Here is a 17,743-nt window from a genome sequence, read left to right as displayed (position 1 = left end):
ATAACATCTTTTTCTCCAAACAGAATGTAAATGGAACATGTGGTAGCTGTTTTTGGCTTTATAGTACAACCTTTGATGGGCATGTGTGATGATCTCTAGCTATTGCTGTGGCTTTGCAGAAATTCAAACAATTGGTCCCCTGTGTATTCATTACTGTGTGACTACCCAAACCTTGTTTCTATCTGTTCCTGCTATAACTGCTCCCTTATCCTTAGGGAGTAACATTTTTCTACTTTCTCTTTTGGCCTTAATTACGAGCCTTTCTTTCCTACCAAATCTTTTGGAATCACCTTAATTTTACAGCTACAGCTACAGATTATTGAAGACCAAAACATTTGTGTACCTCTCTTTTTAAGCAAGGGGCCAGGTAGGGCTGAGTTGGGCTCAAGTGGTAGGAAGGGAGATCCAGATGTAAGGTGTAGCTTGTGGGCTATCCAGATGGATTCTCTGATGGAATGCCACATGTTCCTCCATTTCCACATTATACCGGGATTTGAAAAGGTGATACAGTACAAGATTGAAGACACCTTTCCCTCCCAAGTGTTTGGATTTAAAGGGGGAAAGATTGTGGGCTCAGCTTCTCATTCCAATTTTACATTATTTAAGAACTTAGGTTTAAATGACCACCCTTGTGAGGCCAGAATTTCAAAATAATTTAAAGCCTTGCATTTGTGACTACAAACAGCACTGACAAAGTTGCACTCATATCTGCTTAGTGCCATTACCCTACATCTGTCCAACTGAGCTCAGCAGGAATTGTACTGCCATGTTGAAAATCTTGATTGTTAGTTGCAAAACTATACAAAATTGCTTTTCTTAAGTGCTAGTCTCCCTCTCATCAAAAGCAGTGTGGTGGTTCACAGTTCACTCCTTACTTTAGCCTCCATTTTATCTTTATAAAATGTTGTACACTGAACTAAGTCTAAAAAGGAAGAAGTAGAGAGCTAGAAACATACTGCACAGTGTTTTCTGACTGTTTACAGATCCAATTTTAACCTGAAGCTCTTCATTATTCATTTGATTAAAATTACTGTTGATGTCTGCCACATTCCCCCATTGTTTCCAGTTTTGTTTTTTAAGCAACCAGCCGAAAGTTGAGGTGGGAGAGCAAAATCAAATCAAATCAAAATTAGAGAGAGGAGCACTGTGAAAATGCCAGTAGTTAACTTGAATAAGAAAAGAATGCTTTCTGCCACATGTGGGTGGATAGTGTGGGTGGTGCCTAATAGCAACAAATACTTGAAAAGTGTACAGTGATAGTATTCTAGAAAGGGAAACTGTAGGAGAGGTTTGCTGGTGGGCCATTAGTCAAATCAAAGAACAGTGAGGGCACAGAAGGATGGGCTATTGAGATTAACACCTTGGAAAAACAACCAACAAATATTAACAAATGTATTTATGCTTTTGTTCTGTTTAAAACCACAACAGAACTCTTACATTATAAGATGTGATGGCTGTGTTCCTTTCCACTCTTGTCTATGGTACTATAAGCTGAATCTCTCAAAAGCTGCCATGTGAAGCTTCTTTGTCAATAGCAACGCTGTTATGTTTAAGATCTAACACAATTTGCTACGGATTGCCGGACACTTCAGATGTTGACAAGATTTCGTAGATGAAGCAAAAAATGAAGAGGAACAATAAATGAGATCATAAAGACACTCTGAAGCATATGCTCTGAACATTCCATATTAGAATTTGATTGGCAAAAGAGCTGAAAGAATATGCGAAGAACAACAAGAAAAGATAACTGTTACATTCTGACAAGGTATTGTACTTTTCTGTTGGATTTAAATGGAGAAAAGCAAGAGACACTTCACATCTTACACAACCAATTCTCACTCCCTGATTAGTATATTTATAATAAGGCAAATTGTCACTTTTGCACTTCACATTTTACACAACCAATTCTCACTCCCTGATTAGTATATTTATAATAAGGCAAATTGTCACTTTTGCACTTCACATTTTGAGGAGTTTATCATTCCAAAAGTCATGCTTGGGCTGTGGAGAACAACTTGGCTGATGCATAGCACAGCCATAGGGCATCTTTGCCTTCTAAAAGCTAATTTCTGATTAGAACTGCTGCACATACAGCTGTACTGTAGGGTCAAGGCAATTTTCCCTATCTTTTAAGCCAGAGCATTGTGTTTTCTTTTTTTAGAGAAAATACTTCATTCTTAACTAGCAGCTTTTCTCAATTCACCTGACTTTTTGTTTACACCAGTGCTACTTTGCTCATATTTGAACTTCCCCTCCCACCTCAGTTTTTCTTATTTTCCCTGATGCATTCTCTCTGCCTTCACATATACTGCTTTTAAGCTGGGCACATGCACTGATGCACAAGCACTCACCTCATGTTTGCCCTTCCAGATGTTCATCTCTCTGTGAACAGTGAGCTTAGACATCCTTACCAAAAATAATGTAATCTACAGTAGTTGTTGTCTGGTTGAGAATGGAGATCACAAGTTTTATTTGCTTTTTCAGGATACCAATGCAGAGCTTAGAGCAAGTTCTTACTGCATCAAATCAAGCCTCATCTGAAGAGGAGAAGAAGAATGAAAGGAAAGATATTCTGTTTGTGTGTGAAATGTTTACAACACCTTGAAAAAAGAGCTTCAAGAAGCATGAAAAGGAATCTGCAACAACCAAACATTAAAAATGGTTCAATAAAGCATAAAATGAAATCCCAATTTTGTGTGGCTTTTTTTTTAAGCCTTCAAGAAATAATTTATACTCAGCACTTCCTTCAGGCTAATTTGTGTACAAGTTGCATAGATATATGAGTTACAAGGCCAGGTTTATGAGAACATGTTGTTTCCCTAATATCAAACAAAAACAAATGCAGCTTCTCTATAATCACATCAAGGGTAAGTTATCCTGGCTCTGAATACATTTTAAAAGGAAAGGGAAGCAAAATATGGTGGCAGCAGGAACAACGATAAGGAGCCAGGCCTGAAATTTAAAGTGACCTGGACTAAAGAAGCATAGCAAAAACACTTCAGTTTGCCATTCCAAATCCTTCCAAAAGTAAGACTTGGTGCCAATACCAAGTTATGTATCTAGATGCACAGGTTCCCCAGGTCACCATGCCTTTTTAACCTTTAATTTCCATTTCAGATCACAACTCTATTATGAAGTTCTCTCACTACAAAATACACAAAGGAAGAATACAGATATTAGCAGTTATGTGTGACAAAAAGCTTATCAGTAACATCAAGTGATGGTATCTTACTCTAGATTTCTGAGCATACTCATAAGGTGATCTCTCATACAGGGTGGGCAAGACAGAAGAACAAGAGTGAATTCTGCATGACTATCCAAGGAAGGTCTTGCTCAGTAAGCTAGCAAGCTGCAGCTATAATTCTCTTTGACTTGCCTGCCACAAAGGAGCAAGACCACTTCAGCGAATGGTTGCTGAGTTCCAGTCTTACCATAAATAATTTATAATTGATAGTCTCAAAGGCCCCAGAAAATATCTAACAGAAGTAATAAGAAGCAACCATTCTTCCAAATGAAGATCTATAACCAAACCTAAAAGCATCACTCCAGCAGCCACACACAGGTCAACTCATGACTCTTGCAAGTATTCAGGAGTCTGGAACTGAAGAGTTAAATACAGTACTTCTTCCTCAAGCTTTCCCAGAAATGAGAGCCTGGGTAGTATTCATAGCAAAAGGTTGCATGAAGGTGAATTTTATTTTTCAGGGAGGTCCAGTCAAAGACAATTTTTTTTGGAAGCCATCTAACGTTCATTCCTCCCCAACTTATTTTTAGAGATAAATAGAAAGATTTATTTAAAATTAATTCTCAAACCGTTGGAGGAAGCAATGGGGAAGCAGCACATATGCACAAACACTCATCCGAATATGCCCAAAACTATATCGGGACAACAGTAGGGTACTCTTAAGTTTAAAAGACTATGGCCAAAGATCATTTACTTTGATCTGGTTTTTCAAAAGGCTTCATTTAAAACACTGCAGCCTCTTCAGTGATACGAATAATGTGCTGTCTAAATATATTCAGGTTGATAAAACAGATCAATGTGTGACCAGAACTTATGTTTTCCAGGAAAGAATCCAGTATATTTGGGGTCCATTGTCTCGGATAACTTTTCACACCAACATGTGATATGACTGCATTTCAAAATGAATAAAAAATATAAAGGGCAATTCTTTTCCTAATGGGAAAGCTGTGATAGCCTTGTTGTGTCTCCAGAGTAGCCAGATCTTACCTCACAAAATGAAATAGGGGGTGAACTTACCTTGATATCAACACCTATGTTAATTATTTTTGGTTCACTTTTTTTTCTTGGCTAGTAAAGTGGACAACATCCATAATCTGACACTTAAGGTAGTCAACAACAAAATGGGAAACTATGTGGATGGAGTCAGGTTTTTTTGTTTTGGTTTTTTGGACTCTTTCAAAACTGTTATTGAAGCCTACATTAATACTTTCATGTTTTACTGTTATAGTGACAGAGTACATGATGTCTAAAACATATTTCCTAAAGCTCTGTAAAATAATATTTCTTGCCATGTGAACAAAATGTTGTGGGGAAAGAGTTTTCATTTGTCACCAGCTACATCTCAGTAATTGTCATAAGAAGTAATACTCAGCAACTTTCGACACAGTTACTGACATCCTAACAAGAAGGAAAACCATTCATTTTTCCCTCTAGCAAATGTAGTTTATACACTAGAGAAATTGATTTGTCCACAAGAGAAATACTAGCTGAACAAGCAATAGCATGGAACCAAATAGCCTTAAAACTGTACAATTATTATGTGCCAAAAAAGTATTCATCCAATAAAGCCATAACCATCTGATACCTTATGTATGTTACCCGTTGTCACTTAAAAGAGGTCTGTCATCGTCAGTTCAATGTACAGCTATTACCCTAATTGGGTAGACTTTTTCTAAGTCCTGGTCCACCAGAGCTGGTATGTAACATCTGAAAAACATGTAAATAAAGATTCTTGGGAGAATTATTGAATCAAGTGTCTTCTATGGTTTATGGTAGTGGATCATCTGAACATTGTAACAGTTGTACACAGTAGGAAGGGAAAGATTTCTGCTCCCATAAGGTGATTTTGACTCCAGTAATGTGAACACTTGTTTATTTACACTGTGCAATATGAAAGCAATCCTGACACATGATAGGCGCTTCTTCCTCTATGATCTTCTCATTTGTACTCTTGACTAGTGGTTGGTTTGGGACACCTACAATCAATTAACACAAAATGGATTTAATAGCTTTTTTTGTAGCTACTGTTCCAAGAAAATCCTGAAGGTTATGAAGTGGGAAGTGGTAGTGGACCATTTTGTAGCATTGTCAACTAGGCTGTTTGACTTCCTATTCTTCTTTAAACATGCCTATCTCCGTAATCCTTTTTTGGATTCTCAAAGTATGGACCTTCACAGTCAGGGAAAGAAACAAAGCCTTGCTTTTATGAATGATTCATGTACTATTTGAAAACCAAAATCTGGCTGACCAAAAATGGTGTGTGTGTGTGTGTGTGTGTGTGTGTGTGTGTGTGAATTTGTATGGTCATTTTTAATACTAATATTCCCAACTCTCATGCTTTTTCTTTACCACTGACATTGTTGCATTCGTGGTAACAAATTGATGATTTTGATGTTCATTATTTGTTGCATGAACAAGACTATCCTGTACTTTCTGCCAGTCAGCTTCACTGGATTACTTTCATGGTCTAATATTCGAAAGGCAGAGGGGAAATTATTAGGTGCAACACAATTTTGGAAATGTCTTTCAGGTCCCTACTTAATGGTCTTTTATCCAACAGCTAAGCTGTAATATTCTGCCTTTCTTCAAAGGAGAACTATATGCAGTGTTTCACAAATGACTGTGTTACAGTCACTTCAAGATTTTTGTTGGTTTAACACTGAATTTTCACCTCCCCTGGTTTACCAAGAATAACATAATTCCTTTTTCTCCTGCCTTTAGCTCAGAACACTGGAATCTCTACTTTGTACAGAAATTCTTACGGTGCACCTGCTGAAGATATTAAACACAACCAGGTATGTGGCTAAAGTAACTTGTTGCTTTTGAAAATGATAAAGAAACAAAACTGTCAAATTATTATTTGTACCAAGGGAGGAAGCACCAGGAAGTTGGCCTCTTGGGGCACACAAGGCTTTGGGGAGGGGGAGCCATTGCAGACTTCTGTTGGAGTCCCAGAGCTTTTTACATTTCAATTCTAAACTTTCCCAAAACTATTCTGAAAAATACCAGTATTTGGCCCTCCAGGTGTTTTGGACTTTGCTACCAAAATTCCTGACTGCTGGTCAAGCTGACTAGGGCTTCTGGGAGTTGAAGTCCAAAACACCTAGAGGACCAAAGTTTAGGAATTGCTGCTCTAGGGTCTCCTAAACATAGCATTCTGGAAAATGTCCACACATTGTTAAAATGTCTGAATCTGGCCCAGGTCTAGATTAAGAAGCCAGAGTGTGTGTTTAGAGTTCCCACCTGGAGCATTTCCACAACCTTTTACTTCAAAGTTGGGACTTTGGACTCTGGGTAAAATCCATCTATTATTCAAAGAGAATCTGTGCCCTTTACTCATCTCTTTTGGCAGAACATCTATTAGGTAGCAGTAATGAATGCAAATGTGAAAGCAATCATTTTAGAAAGTTCAAGCAAAAAACCATGGAATTAATTCAAGAGGTCTAAGAGATGTTTTCTGTAGATGCCAAAATGCTGCAAGCATTTCTCTTGCTAGTCCTCATCAGTGGCACTGAAGCAGAAGAGAGGGTCTCTGCCCCTTAACTGGCACTGTGTCTCCAGTCATTACCGTCTAACCTAAAAAGCTGAAGTTTATTGTTCTGTTGATAGGTCTCAACACAGCCAGTTCCACAGGAGCCCACCAGAAAGGATTATGAACCATATCAGCCATTTCAGAATGCAACAAGAAACTATGATGAGTCCTTCTTTGAGGATCAAGTGCATCACCGCCCACCTGCAAGCGAGTATAATATGCATCTGGGACTCAAGTCCACTGGCAACTACGTCGACTTCTATTCAGCCGCCCGGCCCTACAGTGAACTCAATTATGAAACAAGCCACTATCCAGCATCTCCAGATTCCTGGGTTTGAGATTTGGGCAAGAGGGGGAGGGAAGCTCCAGGAACTGTGCATGTGCATGCATACCACGAGACATTCTTTTCCTGCAAATTTAGTTTGTTAAAGCCTGTTCCATAGGAAGGCCCTGATAATCAGTGTGGAAAAAACATTAAGATACCTTTTAGATGGCTAAAAGAATTGGAAGTTAAGCACGGGAGTGTCATTAGGAAGAAGGCAATGTATATCTATTTCTGTATCTATATAATCCTGTCTCTCTATATATAGATATAGAAATATATTGTGTAGGGAGGCAACTTTGCAGTTGACCTTGTATGTAGAGTTTAAAACAAATAGTGCTGTACATTGAATGTGGCTGAAGGGAATAGGGGAAAGTACAACAGCTGAAGTGGGTCCAGAGTTAAGCACAAGAAAATGAACAGTTTACAAACCTTAGGGGGAACAGCTTCTCACACTTTGTTTCCTCTCCTCATCCATTGTGAATCTAGGCTTCAAGTTGCATTTGGGGTTTCCTCTGTACAGCAAGATGTTTCTTGCCTTTTGTTAATGCATTGTTGTAAAGTATTTGATGTACATTACAGATTTAAAAGAGAGAGAGAGAGAGAAGTGCATTGTGTATATTACACCAATGCCACAGTGTTTCTTCATCTATGGTTCTAAATATTGCTTCAATTTCAAAACTTTGAAATATGTATGAATTTCCAGGGGTGGGGGAGGGGATGTTTCTCTTTTCTTTTTCTTTTCTGTTCTTTTCCCCAGTGCGTTTTAACAAAAGAAAACAAAAAACAGAATATTTAGCAGTATTGTTCGTTCTGATATGTGAATTTGTTTGTGGCAACTAAAAAAAAAAGGCATTCAGCAGTTTCTGACAATTAACATTCATCATTCCACACTCCTTGTCAACAAAGTGCTTTTTCACTGCCTAAAATTTTAGATGTAGATATTTGAAATAGATTTTTTCATTTATACCAGTTTTCTTTATGATGATACAGTGTTAAAAGAAAATAAATTACAATTGATCTGTCATCCATATTTGCTAAGAATGTCTATTTCCAAGAATCCTCCATTCAAATACACATTCTTGCTTGTATGCGTATGTGTGTGTGTATGTGTTTATATATGTATGTATGCGTGTGCCACCATGTAGGCATAATATTGTGTGTGTATGTTTGCATAAACAATGTTCCATCTCAGTGTTGCCAGACATGAGAGGATTCTCATCTGTGTGAGAGAATTTGGAAATCTTGGCATAAGGTATGACACCTTTTCCAGTCTTGTAACAAATAAACAGACATGCAAGCTTGCTTGGTGTAGCGATAGCTTTGGTAGCAGCTAGGTTTAAAAGAAGGGCAGCAAAGTGGCAGTATTTATTTATTTAATATTTCCTCACATCTGAAACAAAGCAGTGCATGGAAGAGTGATATTTTCCTCTGTGCAGTAGTTCATTTCAACAAAGGAAAGAGGAATTGCTTTATGTTCCCATCCTGGGATAGCATCCCATCCTGTAGAAGTGTCAGCATTATAGGACAGAAAAAGGATTGGTGTATTTCTCTAAATCATATGAAGCAGAAAAGAAAGAGGTTACAAGTAGAATGAAAAAAGGGTGAAATAACCTGTCCTTTCTTTACATTAGCTTTGCTGGGCAGAACAACAGGTTTCCCTAGAATCAGTGCTCTCTGAGATGATAAATTTTAGGGTTGGGTGCATGTGAGTTCCAGATTAAGTTCTGATGTTGCTATAGGAAGGGGATGCTGTTTTCAAACTGGTGCAAGAATTCCAAATTGATAAGCTGGCAATACTGTTTTAGCCATTGTTACCTTTGTGCAGAATTTATATATTTGTTCATTTTTCCCCTACAGTGGGAACTCCACTATCTGTTCTTCTTTCCTTACATTGATCTGCACATTCACATGATTATCCAATCCAGAATCTTTCTTTTTTTATTGTCAGTCAGCATACTCTTGAGGATTCCTTTAACTGTTCTCAGTGAAAGAAGGGAAGTCTTAGTCCTCCAACCTCTACTGTACATTTGTGGGCCATCTACTGAACTCAAGCCTTTTCCCAAGGGAAAGCATAACACAATTACACAACACAGAGAATCTTAAGAGACAAAAGTATCCAGAATTTCATTAAAAGACAAATAATTTGGTTTTTAATCAGTATCCTATCCAACCTTGTACTTGTTCCCATCCAACCCTACAGAGATTACCAACCAGCCAGGTACATCTAAAGTGAGATATAGTATCAGGTATACATCTGTTGCTTCTGTAGAGCACCGGAAAGCAGGAGGAAAATGGGGTGTGAGCAGTTGAGTATAATGACTGAGAAACTTTGGTAAGTATAAAAAAATACTCTCTTGCAGTTTTATATTGTATTATATTCATTGTCTTTTACCTAGTGATACAGTGCACAACCTTTGCACAAGCAGATTGCAGCTCCTGCAGTTTAACACACTCCACACACTAGTGTCCTGGATGCAGCAGGGATTGCCAAAGAACATTGTCTGTGCTGAATGCATTGATTATTAATTCATTCTTGCTTAATCAAATGAGATCAAAATGGTAAGAGAACCTAATGTTTGAGTGCATAGGTCCTTCTACTGTAGGGGGAAGTGAAAAACACTTTGCTCACCATATTTTAATGCAGAAGTAATCTGTTTTTAGCAACATATGGGAAAATGGTGGGCCATTTACTTAAACTGAGAGAAGCTTATTCACATCTAAAACACATAGAAAGTCCAGTTTTTAGTGCAAAGCAGACTTGCAGATGAAGGAGCTGGGCTCTTGGTTGGTTGGTTGGTTGCCTGGTTGGCTGGTTGTTTATTTAGAGTATTTATACTCCACTCTTCAACCACAAAAATTCTCAGAATGGTTTACAGATTGTTAATTTGACAGTTCCTTGCTCTCAGGCTTACAATCTAAATAAGACACAACATATAAGAGACTGGAGATGCGAGTGGAGAAGGATATACTGCTGGTTCTTCTCTCCCTGCTTGGCTGGGACAGTAGCAGTTGGGACGAAGGGAAGTCTTGTGATTTCCTCAGGCCTCCCATCCCAGTAGAGCACCATTCTTCTAGCTCATAAACTTACTTGGAGGATCAAAGCTCATCTGAGGATAAATTGGAGGACTAGAAAATGGTTTGCTAATCCATGGACAGGGAGAGGATGTACATGCTTTTGCTCTGTGTTGGAACATTTTAATCCCCTTCTTTGGCTGGGTCAGAGGTGTGTTTAAACAAATAGATGTACTGCCAGATGGTCTCATTTCGCTCATTCTCAAGGATCCCTTTCACTCAGATCCATGACAAAAAAAGTTTATCAAAAGTATTAAGTGAAAATCTCTAACCTCAAGAAATGAGTAGTGGGAGGGGGAAGACTAATAAGAGTTTAAAAACTAAAAGGAAAGATGGAGTTCTGTGAGACACTGAGCCCATGTTCGAAGAGATCAGATAACAACTGTCTGGAAAATTAATCAAGTCTCAGAATGGTTGGGCAATTAGACAAGTTTTGTTTCCATTCTGGAATTTTAAAAGCAAACGTTGTCCAGGCATACATAAGGAGAATTGCATCAAGCTGACATGTTTGGCTAGATGACTACTGAGATAGTGCTATATGCTAGGATTCCCAAGTCTCATTTTGTCCTCCAAAGCAGAAAGTGGCCTCACATTATTGTTGGCTTCTGGTCTCCCATCTTCATCTCATTTTTGTACTACAAAAGCACATTCCTGTAAGGTGCATTTACTCTTTATGGAGTGAACTTTGGGATTCCAATGAGTTTCCATATCAAATTCTGTTTGGGCAAACCAAAGCCTTCTCATCTACTTAACATTTAGAAGGCTTTTATTATATATTTTTCCAGTTAAAGTAATATTACTGTGAATTCTGGTTTTCTCCACCAGTGGAGTAGTCCACCTAGGAAAAGAGATTCCATAAAAATGTATAAAATGTATTTCCTGTACTATAAAATTGTTGAACTTTAAAGAAAACCATATTAGGCTCCTGACTCACTGTGTAGATCTCTATATAACGTGTTACATTTTATTAAGGTATCTGTGCTATGAAAGGAATGGTTAAGCAAATATAATACTAACAAACCTGCACTACTAAGAGCAATATTAAGCTTTAAAAATGAACGTTTCAAGAGTGAATTATTATATAAATTATATTAACACTGAAATGCCTTTTGGCAATGTATAAATGCCCAAAAGTTAAAATAAATGTTGTCAAGAAAAGAAGAAGAAGAATGAGAATTTATGGACAACACTACTCCATGGGACATGTTGCTAGCATTTACAAAAGCTAACCTGAACTGAGATTTTCCATCAATAAATCCTTATGTATTGCAGAGAACTTCTTTTCCTAGTGCAAGTATGTGAAAAGTCAAATGGAAGTAGAAACATGTTCAGTATTGACGTAAAATTGAAGAAATGTCTCTTCTGTTCTCCATGCAGGTGACATAAATCTAGTGTAACACAGTGGCTAAAAGTGTGATCTAGGAAATCCAAAAACTTTGTAGGTCTCAATTAGGCAAACCACTCTCTCTCAGATTCAGGTTATTGCTTTATGCCCTCCTCTCTCACACAGTATGGATATAATAGTTCTGACCCTTCTGGCAAGATAGTTCTCAAATAGTGAAAGTCAATGCTTTGAAACTTGGGGATTGTGGCCATCTAGACAGCGTTGCTCACCTTTGAGGCACTGCCCTCCACACACAGTTCCTTGGACGGGAAAAAAATCTAATCATATTAGGTATTAACCAAGGTAGGGTTAGGGTGGCACAGTAGTTTGAATGTTGATCTAGAGCACTAAAGATCAGAGTTCAGATCCCTGCTTGGCCATGAAAAACCACTGGATGACTTTGGGGAATGCCATGGCAAACCCCTTCTGAACAAATCTTACTAAGAAAAACCCATGATAGGTTTGTCTTAGAGTTGCCGTAAGTCAGAAATGATTTGAAGGCATGCGACAACAAAGGTGAAAGCAATCTTTGTCTTTGTCTGATTCCAGCAATTTCAGGCTTAGGCACTCTAAACTTTGAATATTTCAGTATATTTCTATAAAATACAATAATTAGATTGTTTTCTGTCCAAGAATCACCCAGTCAACAACAGTGCTTTTCCCTAAAACCTACCAAAAGATTATGGCACTGTCTGTCTTCCTCTCCAGAATCTTGTTAACTGAAAGACAACCCACATTAAGGAGCTTTTGAAATGCTATTTAGGGCCTGAACAGACAGGCCAAAATAAAGCTGCGTCAGGCCACTTTAGAGGTATGCTGTTTAAATCTTAAGAGGCCCAAAGCTGCGCTCCAGTCCTTAGGACTGAACTGTAGCTTTAGTGCGGCTTCCAGCCTCTTAGGAATGCTCTTCTCCCATGGAGAGTGAAGACAGAAGGGTATGGTGTAGTAATTTGAGTATTGGATTACAACTCTGGAGACCAGGGTTAGAGTCCTCACTCGGCCATGGAAGCCCACTGGATAACGTTGGGCAACCCACACATTCTCGGCCTCAGATAACCTTGTGATAGCTTCATCTTAGGGTCACCATAAGTCAGAAACCAGTTAAAGGCACACAACAATAATGCTTTCTCTCTCCAACATGTTCATTGCAGCCTGTTATTATGAACACCTGAACAGGGCTTATATGCCATACGTATCTCAAGTAATTATCATAGTACCAACTTGTTCATTCCTCCCAGTTTGCACACAGCTTTGGACCCTCTGTAAAACACTCTGTCCTTTCCAAGATTATCCTCCCTCCTTTTTTTCCCCGTTCTACGGAACTGGGTTAGTATCGGCATGCAATATGCTACTTTTTCCTCTGTATGTCTTAGAAACTGCACCTTTAAAGCACTACTCCTTGAGTCTGGTCTGCCATGACAAGCTTCTTCCAATTTGGGATAGGATAAGGAGAGTGGATTGCAAAAGGTACTTCTGTCATCCTTCTTAAAAGATCTATCCCAAACCTCTTCTACCTAAGCTGCCCTCAAGTGTTCTTCCCAAAAAAATCCATACATCAAGACAACCTACTATTGGAATTTAGTTGAGTTGGGCCCAAGCCAATTTATGAGTAGATATATGTGTGTGTGTAGATGTGTATAATTTATTTATTTAAATCGTATCTCATCTTTCTACCAGCACAGGACTCAAGATGGCTATTAAAAACATGTAGTTAAAACAATTGAAAAGATCTTCAAAACATAATTTTAAAAAGATAAAAATGCAACATAGCCAATTAAAAGCTCCTTTTGCCCCAACAAGTTAAGAGCCAAAGACCTCTTTAAGTAAAAAAAAAAGTCTTATCCTGCAGGCAGAAATAGAAATAGAAGAGGCCAAGTGAACCTCCCATGAGAGTGAGTTTCACAAATTGGGAGCAGCAACCAAGAAGGTTCTCCCACGTTTTCACCATTTATGCCTTTGTTTGTGATAGGACAGAGAGAAAGACTGCCTAAATAAATCTTAAAACTCGGGTGGGCTCATATAGGAAGATATGGTCTTTCAGATAGTCTGAACTTATGCAGGTAAGAACCTTATGCAGGGGATCCGTCGCGGACACACACACCCATGTAAGGTGAAAAACATGTATGCTCGAACCCCATTGAATATAATGGCGCTCAAGTGCGGTGGGGCGCATGCATGCCATTCATTGTATTGCTGCATGGCTTCAGCGTAAGCTGAAAGCCACATATAGTGCACCCATGTATGGCACAGGTGCACTGTATATCAGTAAATTTAAAATGTACTCTACACATTCTGTTGAGACGACATCCACCAAATTTCTTTTTCTTTTTAATTAGTAAGAAAATATTTTGCCATAACTGCAAAGTTGGGGGAAATTACCATACATAATTTGTAAACAAAATAAAAGCTTTCCTAATGACAAGAGAAATGGAACACCATCAACTCCAATGCCACAACAGAAATAACACAATTAGACTCCACAGAGAGAGAGAGAGAGAGAGAGAGAGAGAGAGAGATCTCCATCACTATAATTATTTTCTTGCTTCTGTCCCCATTCCCCAAAAGCCAGCCTGGCTGATTTGACTGCAAGCTAACTTATTTGTTAGATGAACGCCATAATGATCAGAATCGAAAATATACACCATTCAAAAGATTATTATTTAGCATATACATCTAAATGAGCTGACACTGGACTTGCTATCAGTATTGAAGACTGGAACATGTTGAAACTGTAACATCCCCATGTGTTGTCAGTAAAGTTTAGACTTTAAATGCGTGCAAAGAAAGTTGTTCATTTGCAAAGATGGAGAAATGTTTGTAGTCTTATTCATAGTTCCTTGTTTGCATTTAGTTGTTGCCTCTGATCCATAATAACTCAGGCGCTGGTATTTGGTGGGGAAATTGCTGTAGTTGTGCTTGAAAAGTTGTTTTCAGCAATCTTCCAGTGATAATATGGAAAAGAGAGAGGCTGAGAGTGCTTAGGTGCTTGCGTAGTCAACAAAGTTCATGCAGTGGTCATCTAATTTGACCTAGCTGTCCTAAAGTAGGTTATTGTGCATCCATATCCTTCTCTTCTACAGGGGTATGGCAGCATGTAAACTAGCCTCCCTCAAGTGCATTCTCTTGTATGTGAAAATGGAATGAAAGACCATACATACATTGGATTCCAAAACAGGGAGTGAAGGACACAAAGGATTCTAAAATAGCAAATGTCTGTCATTTTTGAGAAGTGATTGTGAAAAAAAAATTGGTTGCCCCAAATTACTAGGTCACACAAAGTTGTACCAGTCCCTCAACATACACATGTCTATGTTAATGTGGTACAGCTTGAGACTCTGTTATCTGAAATGCTTGGGACTGGAATTGTTATGGATTGCAGATTTTTTCAGATTTTGGAATATTTGCATGTATATGCGCTACCTTGGAGATAGGACCCAAGTCCAAACATGAAATTCATTTACGTTTTGTGTACACATTATACACACAGACTAAACGTAATTTTATGCATAATATTTTTTAAATAAGTTTCTGCCAGAAACAAAGTTTGTGTACACTGAACCATCAGAAAGCCAAGGTGTCACCATCAGCCACCTTTGTGGACAAGTTGAGATTTTGGGGGTAGTTCAGATTTTGGAATTCTGGATAAGGGATATTCAACATGTACTGATGGGTGAGCACTGAACTTTTTCCAAATAAACAGGAGATAAGCTTGGTTATTTCCCAGTTCCACTTGGAAGCTTCTTTTGGACCTTAACCACACATCTGAGGGTACCCATGGAAGCCCAAAAGAGTTTGAATTACAGTCCTCCAAATACAACATTAACATTATCTCCACTGGTCCATTCTCTAGAAACAGAAATAAAAGGTAGGTACAGTGGGCCGTTGGTATCCTCTGGGGTTTGGTACCAGAACACACACACACACACCCCTCAATTAATACCAAAATCCATAACTGAGTATATATCCCATTATATGCAATGGCACAGTGAAATGGCATCCCTTCTATAAAATGGCAAAATCAAGATTTGTTTTTTGGATTTGTTTTTCATGTTTTCAAGCCATGGTTGGTTGAATCCATTGATGCAGAATCCATGGATACAGAGGGCCAAATTTGGACCTGGAAGTAGTTCTTTCACACATTAGTGGCAACCAACCGAGTGGCTTTTTAAAGGCCAAGACAGATTACTTAAATAGTCTTGGATAATTCAGTTCAAAAGGTCTATCAAATATCAAAGGGTCTGTCAAATATTAATAGCTTCTCTTAAATTCCAAGGGGAAAGTTGCCTAATCCAATATTTGCCTTATTCTGTTAATAGCTTCTGCATAAGACTAGGAGTCAGTTCTATGTCATCTGCATATCCAGCAATTCTAATGTAATATTCCTATAACTGAGTTAGGTTTGGGCAATGTTTATTAGATTACATGAAAGCAAAAATATCCTGTGTAAAAACAATGCTCCTAGCTACTTCTCAGTTAAAAGAGTAGCCAGAATTTTAATAATCATATTTGGAAGCAAAACTGTGTGATCTTGACTTTTTTTATGCCTGCCTTTGGTTCATAATGACATGCAAAGAAAGAAAAACCCGGCTCTGCCTCCTCAATTTGCATTTTAAAGGAATGTTTCCTTATGTTGAAAAGAGCCGTGACTGAAGTGCAGGAACATTTGATACAAAGTTATACAAGAAAGTCAAAAGGGGAAGGGAGAGAATAATTCAAACGCCCTCCAAATACATTTTACATAATGGAAACAGTAATAGCATGCACTTTGTGAGAAAGAACAACACAAGGAAAGAGCCTCATATTCCTCTAACAATCATCAAAGAAAAGGAAGATTGGCCTAAATAACATTTTCTTGGGTTTCCCCCTTCCGTTTTTGATTGAGAACACTTTCAAGGAATTTATTATACACACTCCTGGTAGTCAAGAGCTGAAAAACCAAAGCCCTAAAGGTGAAGTGTTTTAAAAACAACATCAAAGAAAACACCATGGCATAGTGGTTTGAGTGTTGCACTATAACTCTGCAGACTAGGGTTTGGTTCCCAGCTCCGCCATGAAACCCACCAGGACCTTGGGCAAATGACATGCTCTCAGCCTCAGTGGCAAACGCCTGAACAAATCTTGCCAAAAAACACCAAGATAGGGTTGCCTTAGGGTCACTGTAAGTCGGAAATGAGTTGAAGGCATACAACAACAACAAAGTTTCTTCAGTTCAAATATTGCCAAGTGAAAAAGGCACTGCAGTCAGATCAACAGTAAGAGAAGTGCATATATTTGCAAAATGTGTTGTTGGTAGGTATGGTAAGGAAAGGAGAAGAGTGATAATTATGGGACGGACTGAAAACCACTATCCCTGATGCTGCTTCATGTTGTCAGTGTCCTGCTAGAGTTGGAGGCCTGTGGCAAAAGGATGGTCAAATTCTGATGCTGATGTTGATGCTGATGTTGATGCTGTGTCTGCATAGGAATTCACTGTACAGTTACGCCTCAGTGAACCAAGGAGATGTGTTCCTGGGCTTTACTTCTTTAACAGAAACTTTGATACCATAGGTAGAAATAACCTGGATAGAAGAGGAATAGGTTACTACGCCACAGCACCTGTATGACACTTCTCTGTTTAACTCATTGTTTCTCAGAGGAGGTTTGCCATTGCTTTCCTCTGAGGCTGAGAGCATGTGACTAGCCCAAGGTCACCCATGGGATTTCATGACCAAGCTGGAAATTGAACCCTGGTTTTCAAAGTTGTGGTCCAGCACTCAAACCACTAGGCCACACTGGCTTTCACAAAGATGGCATATAGATAGGGAAAAGCTGTACTAGAGATAGAGCAGTCAGGTAAGGTGGAGAACTGAATAGGTTTTGGGGTAGCTGTGAATGATTAAATAGCTCAAGGGTTAATGTGGGATCTAATGGAGTATTAATACACTTCAACTTGTTTATTCTTTTTCTAACTGTGTCTGGTTGCTCTGGTTAAGTTTTGATAGTTTGGTCACACTTCCTGCACTGAATCCACTGAACAATACATTCACTGGTCCATTCAGGGATCACTTTGCAGCCCAAGTACCTGATCCATGGAGGGATCTTGAAAGTAAAGGAGAAAAGGTGAGTGACTGGAGCCCAAGGGTTTGGAATTGTGGGGCCATCCTGGAGAGGGGATGTGTCGCAGTGAGTGACTCCTATATCCAGGAA

The 17,743-nt window shown here is 38.6% G+C and overlaps 1 protein-coding gene across 9 annotated transcripts in view; it reads left to right on the top strand.

Annotated features, from left to right (window-relative positions):
- CTNND2 (catenin delta 2) overlaps nucleotides 1-8,113 on the top strand; it is a 662,387-nt gene extending 654,274 nt beyond the window's left edge. For all 9 annotated transcript variants that reach the window (XM_089516458.1, XM_089516456.1, XM_089516452.1 and 6 more), the window contains 2 exons: nucleotides 5,966-6,039; nucleotides 6,854-8,113. In XM_089516458.1, coding sequence (XP_089372584.1) covers nucleotides 5,966-6,039; nucleotides 6,854-7,114 — 335 coding nt within the window. In that variant the 3' untranslated portion in view covers nucleotides 7,115-8,113. The remainder of the gene's footprint in view (nucleotides 1-5,965; nucleotides 6,040-6,853) is intronic.
- The last annotated feature ends 9,630 nt before the right edge of the window (nucleotides 8,114-17,743 follow it).

This window comes from Sceloporus occidentalis, unplaced genomic scaffold (assembly GCF_023333645.1).
Source record: "Sceloporus occidentalis isolate IW3139 unplaced genomic scaffold, rSceOcc1.0.p SCAF_3, whole genome shotgun sequence".
Taxonomy (NCBI): domain Eukaryota; kingdom Metazoa; phylum Chordata; class Lepidosauria; order Squamata; family Phrynosomatidae; genus Sceloporus; species Sceloporus occidentalis.
Note: the sequence above shows the minus strand (reverse complement) of the source record. Positions and strands in the feature narration are given on the sequence as shown.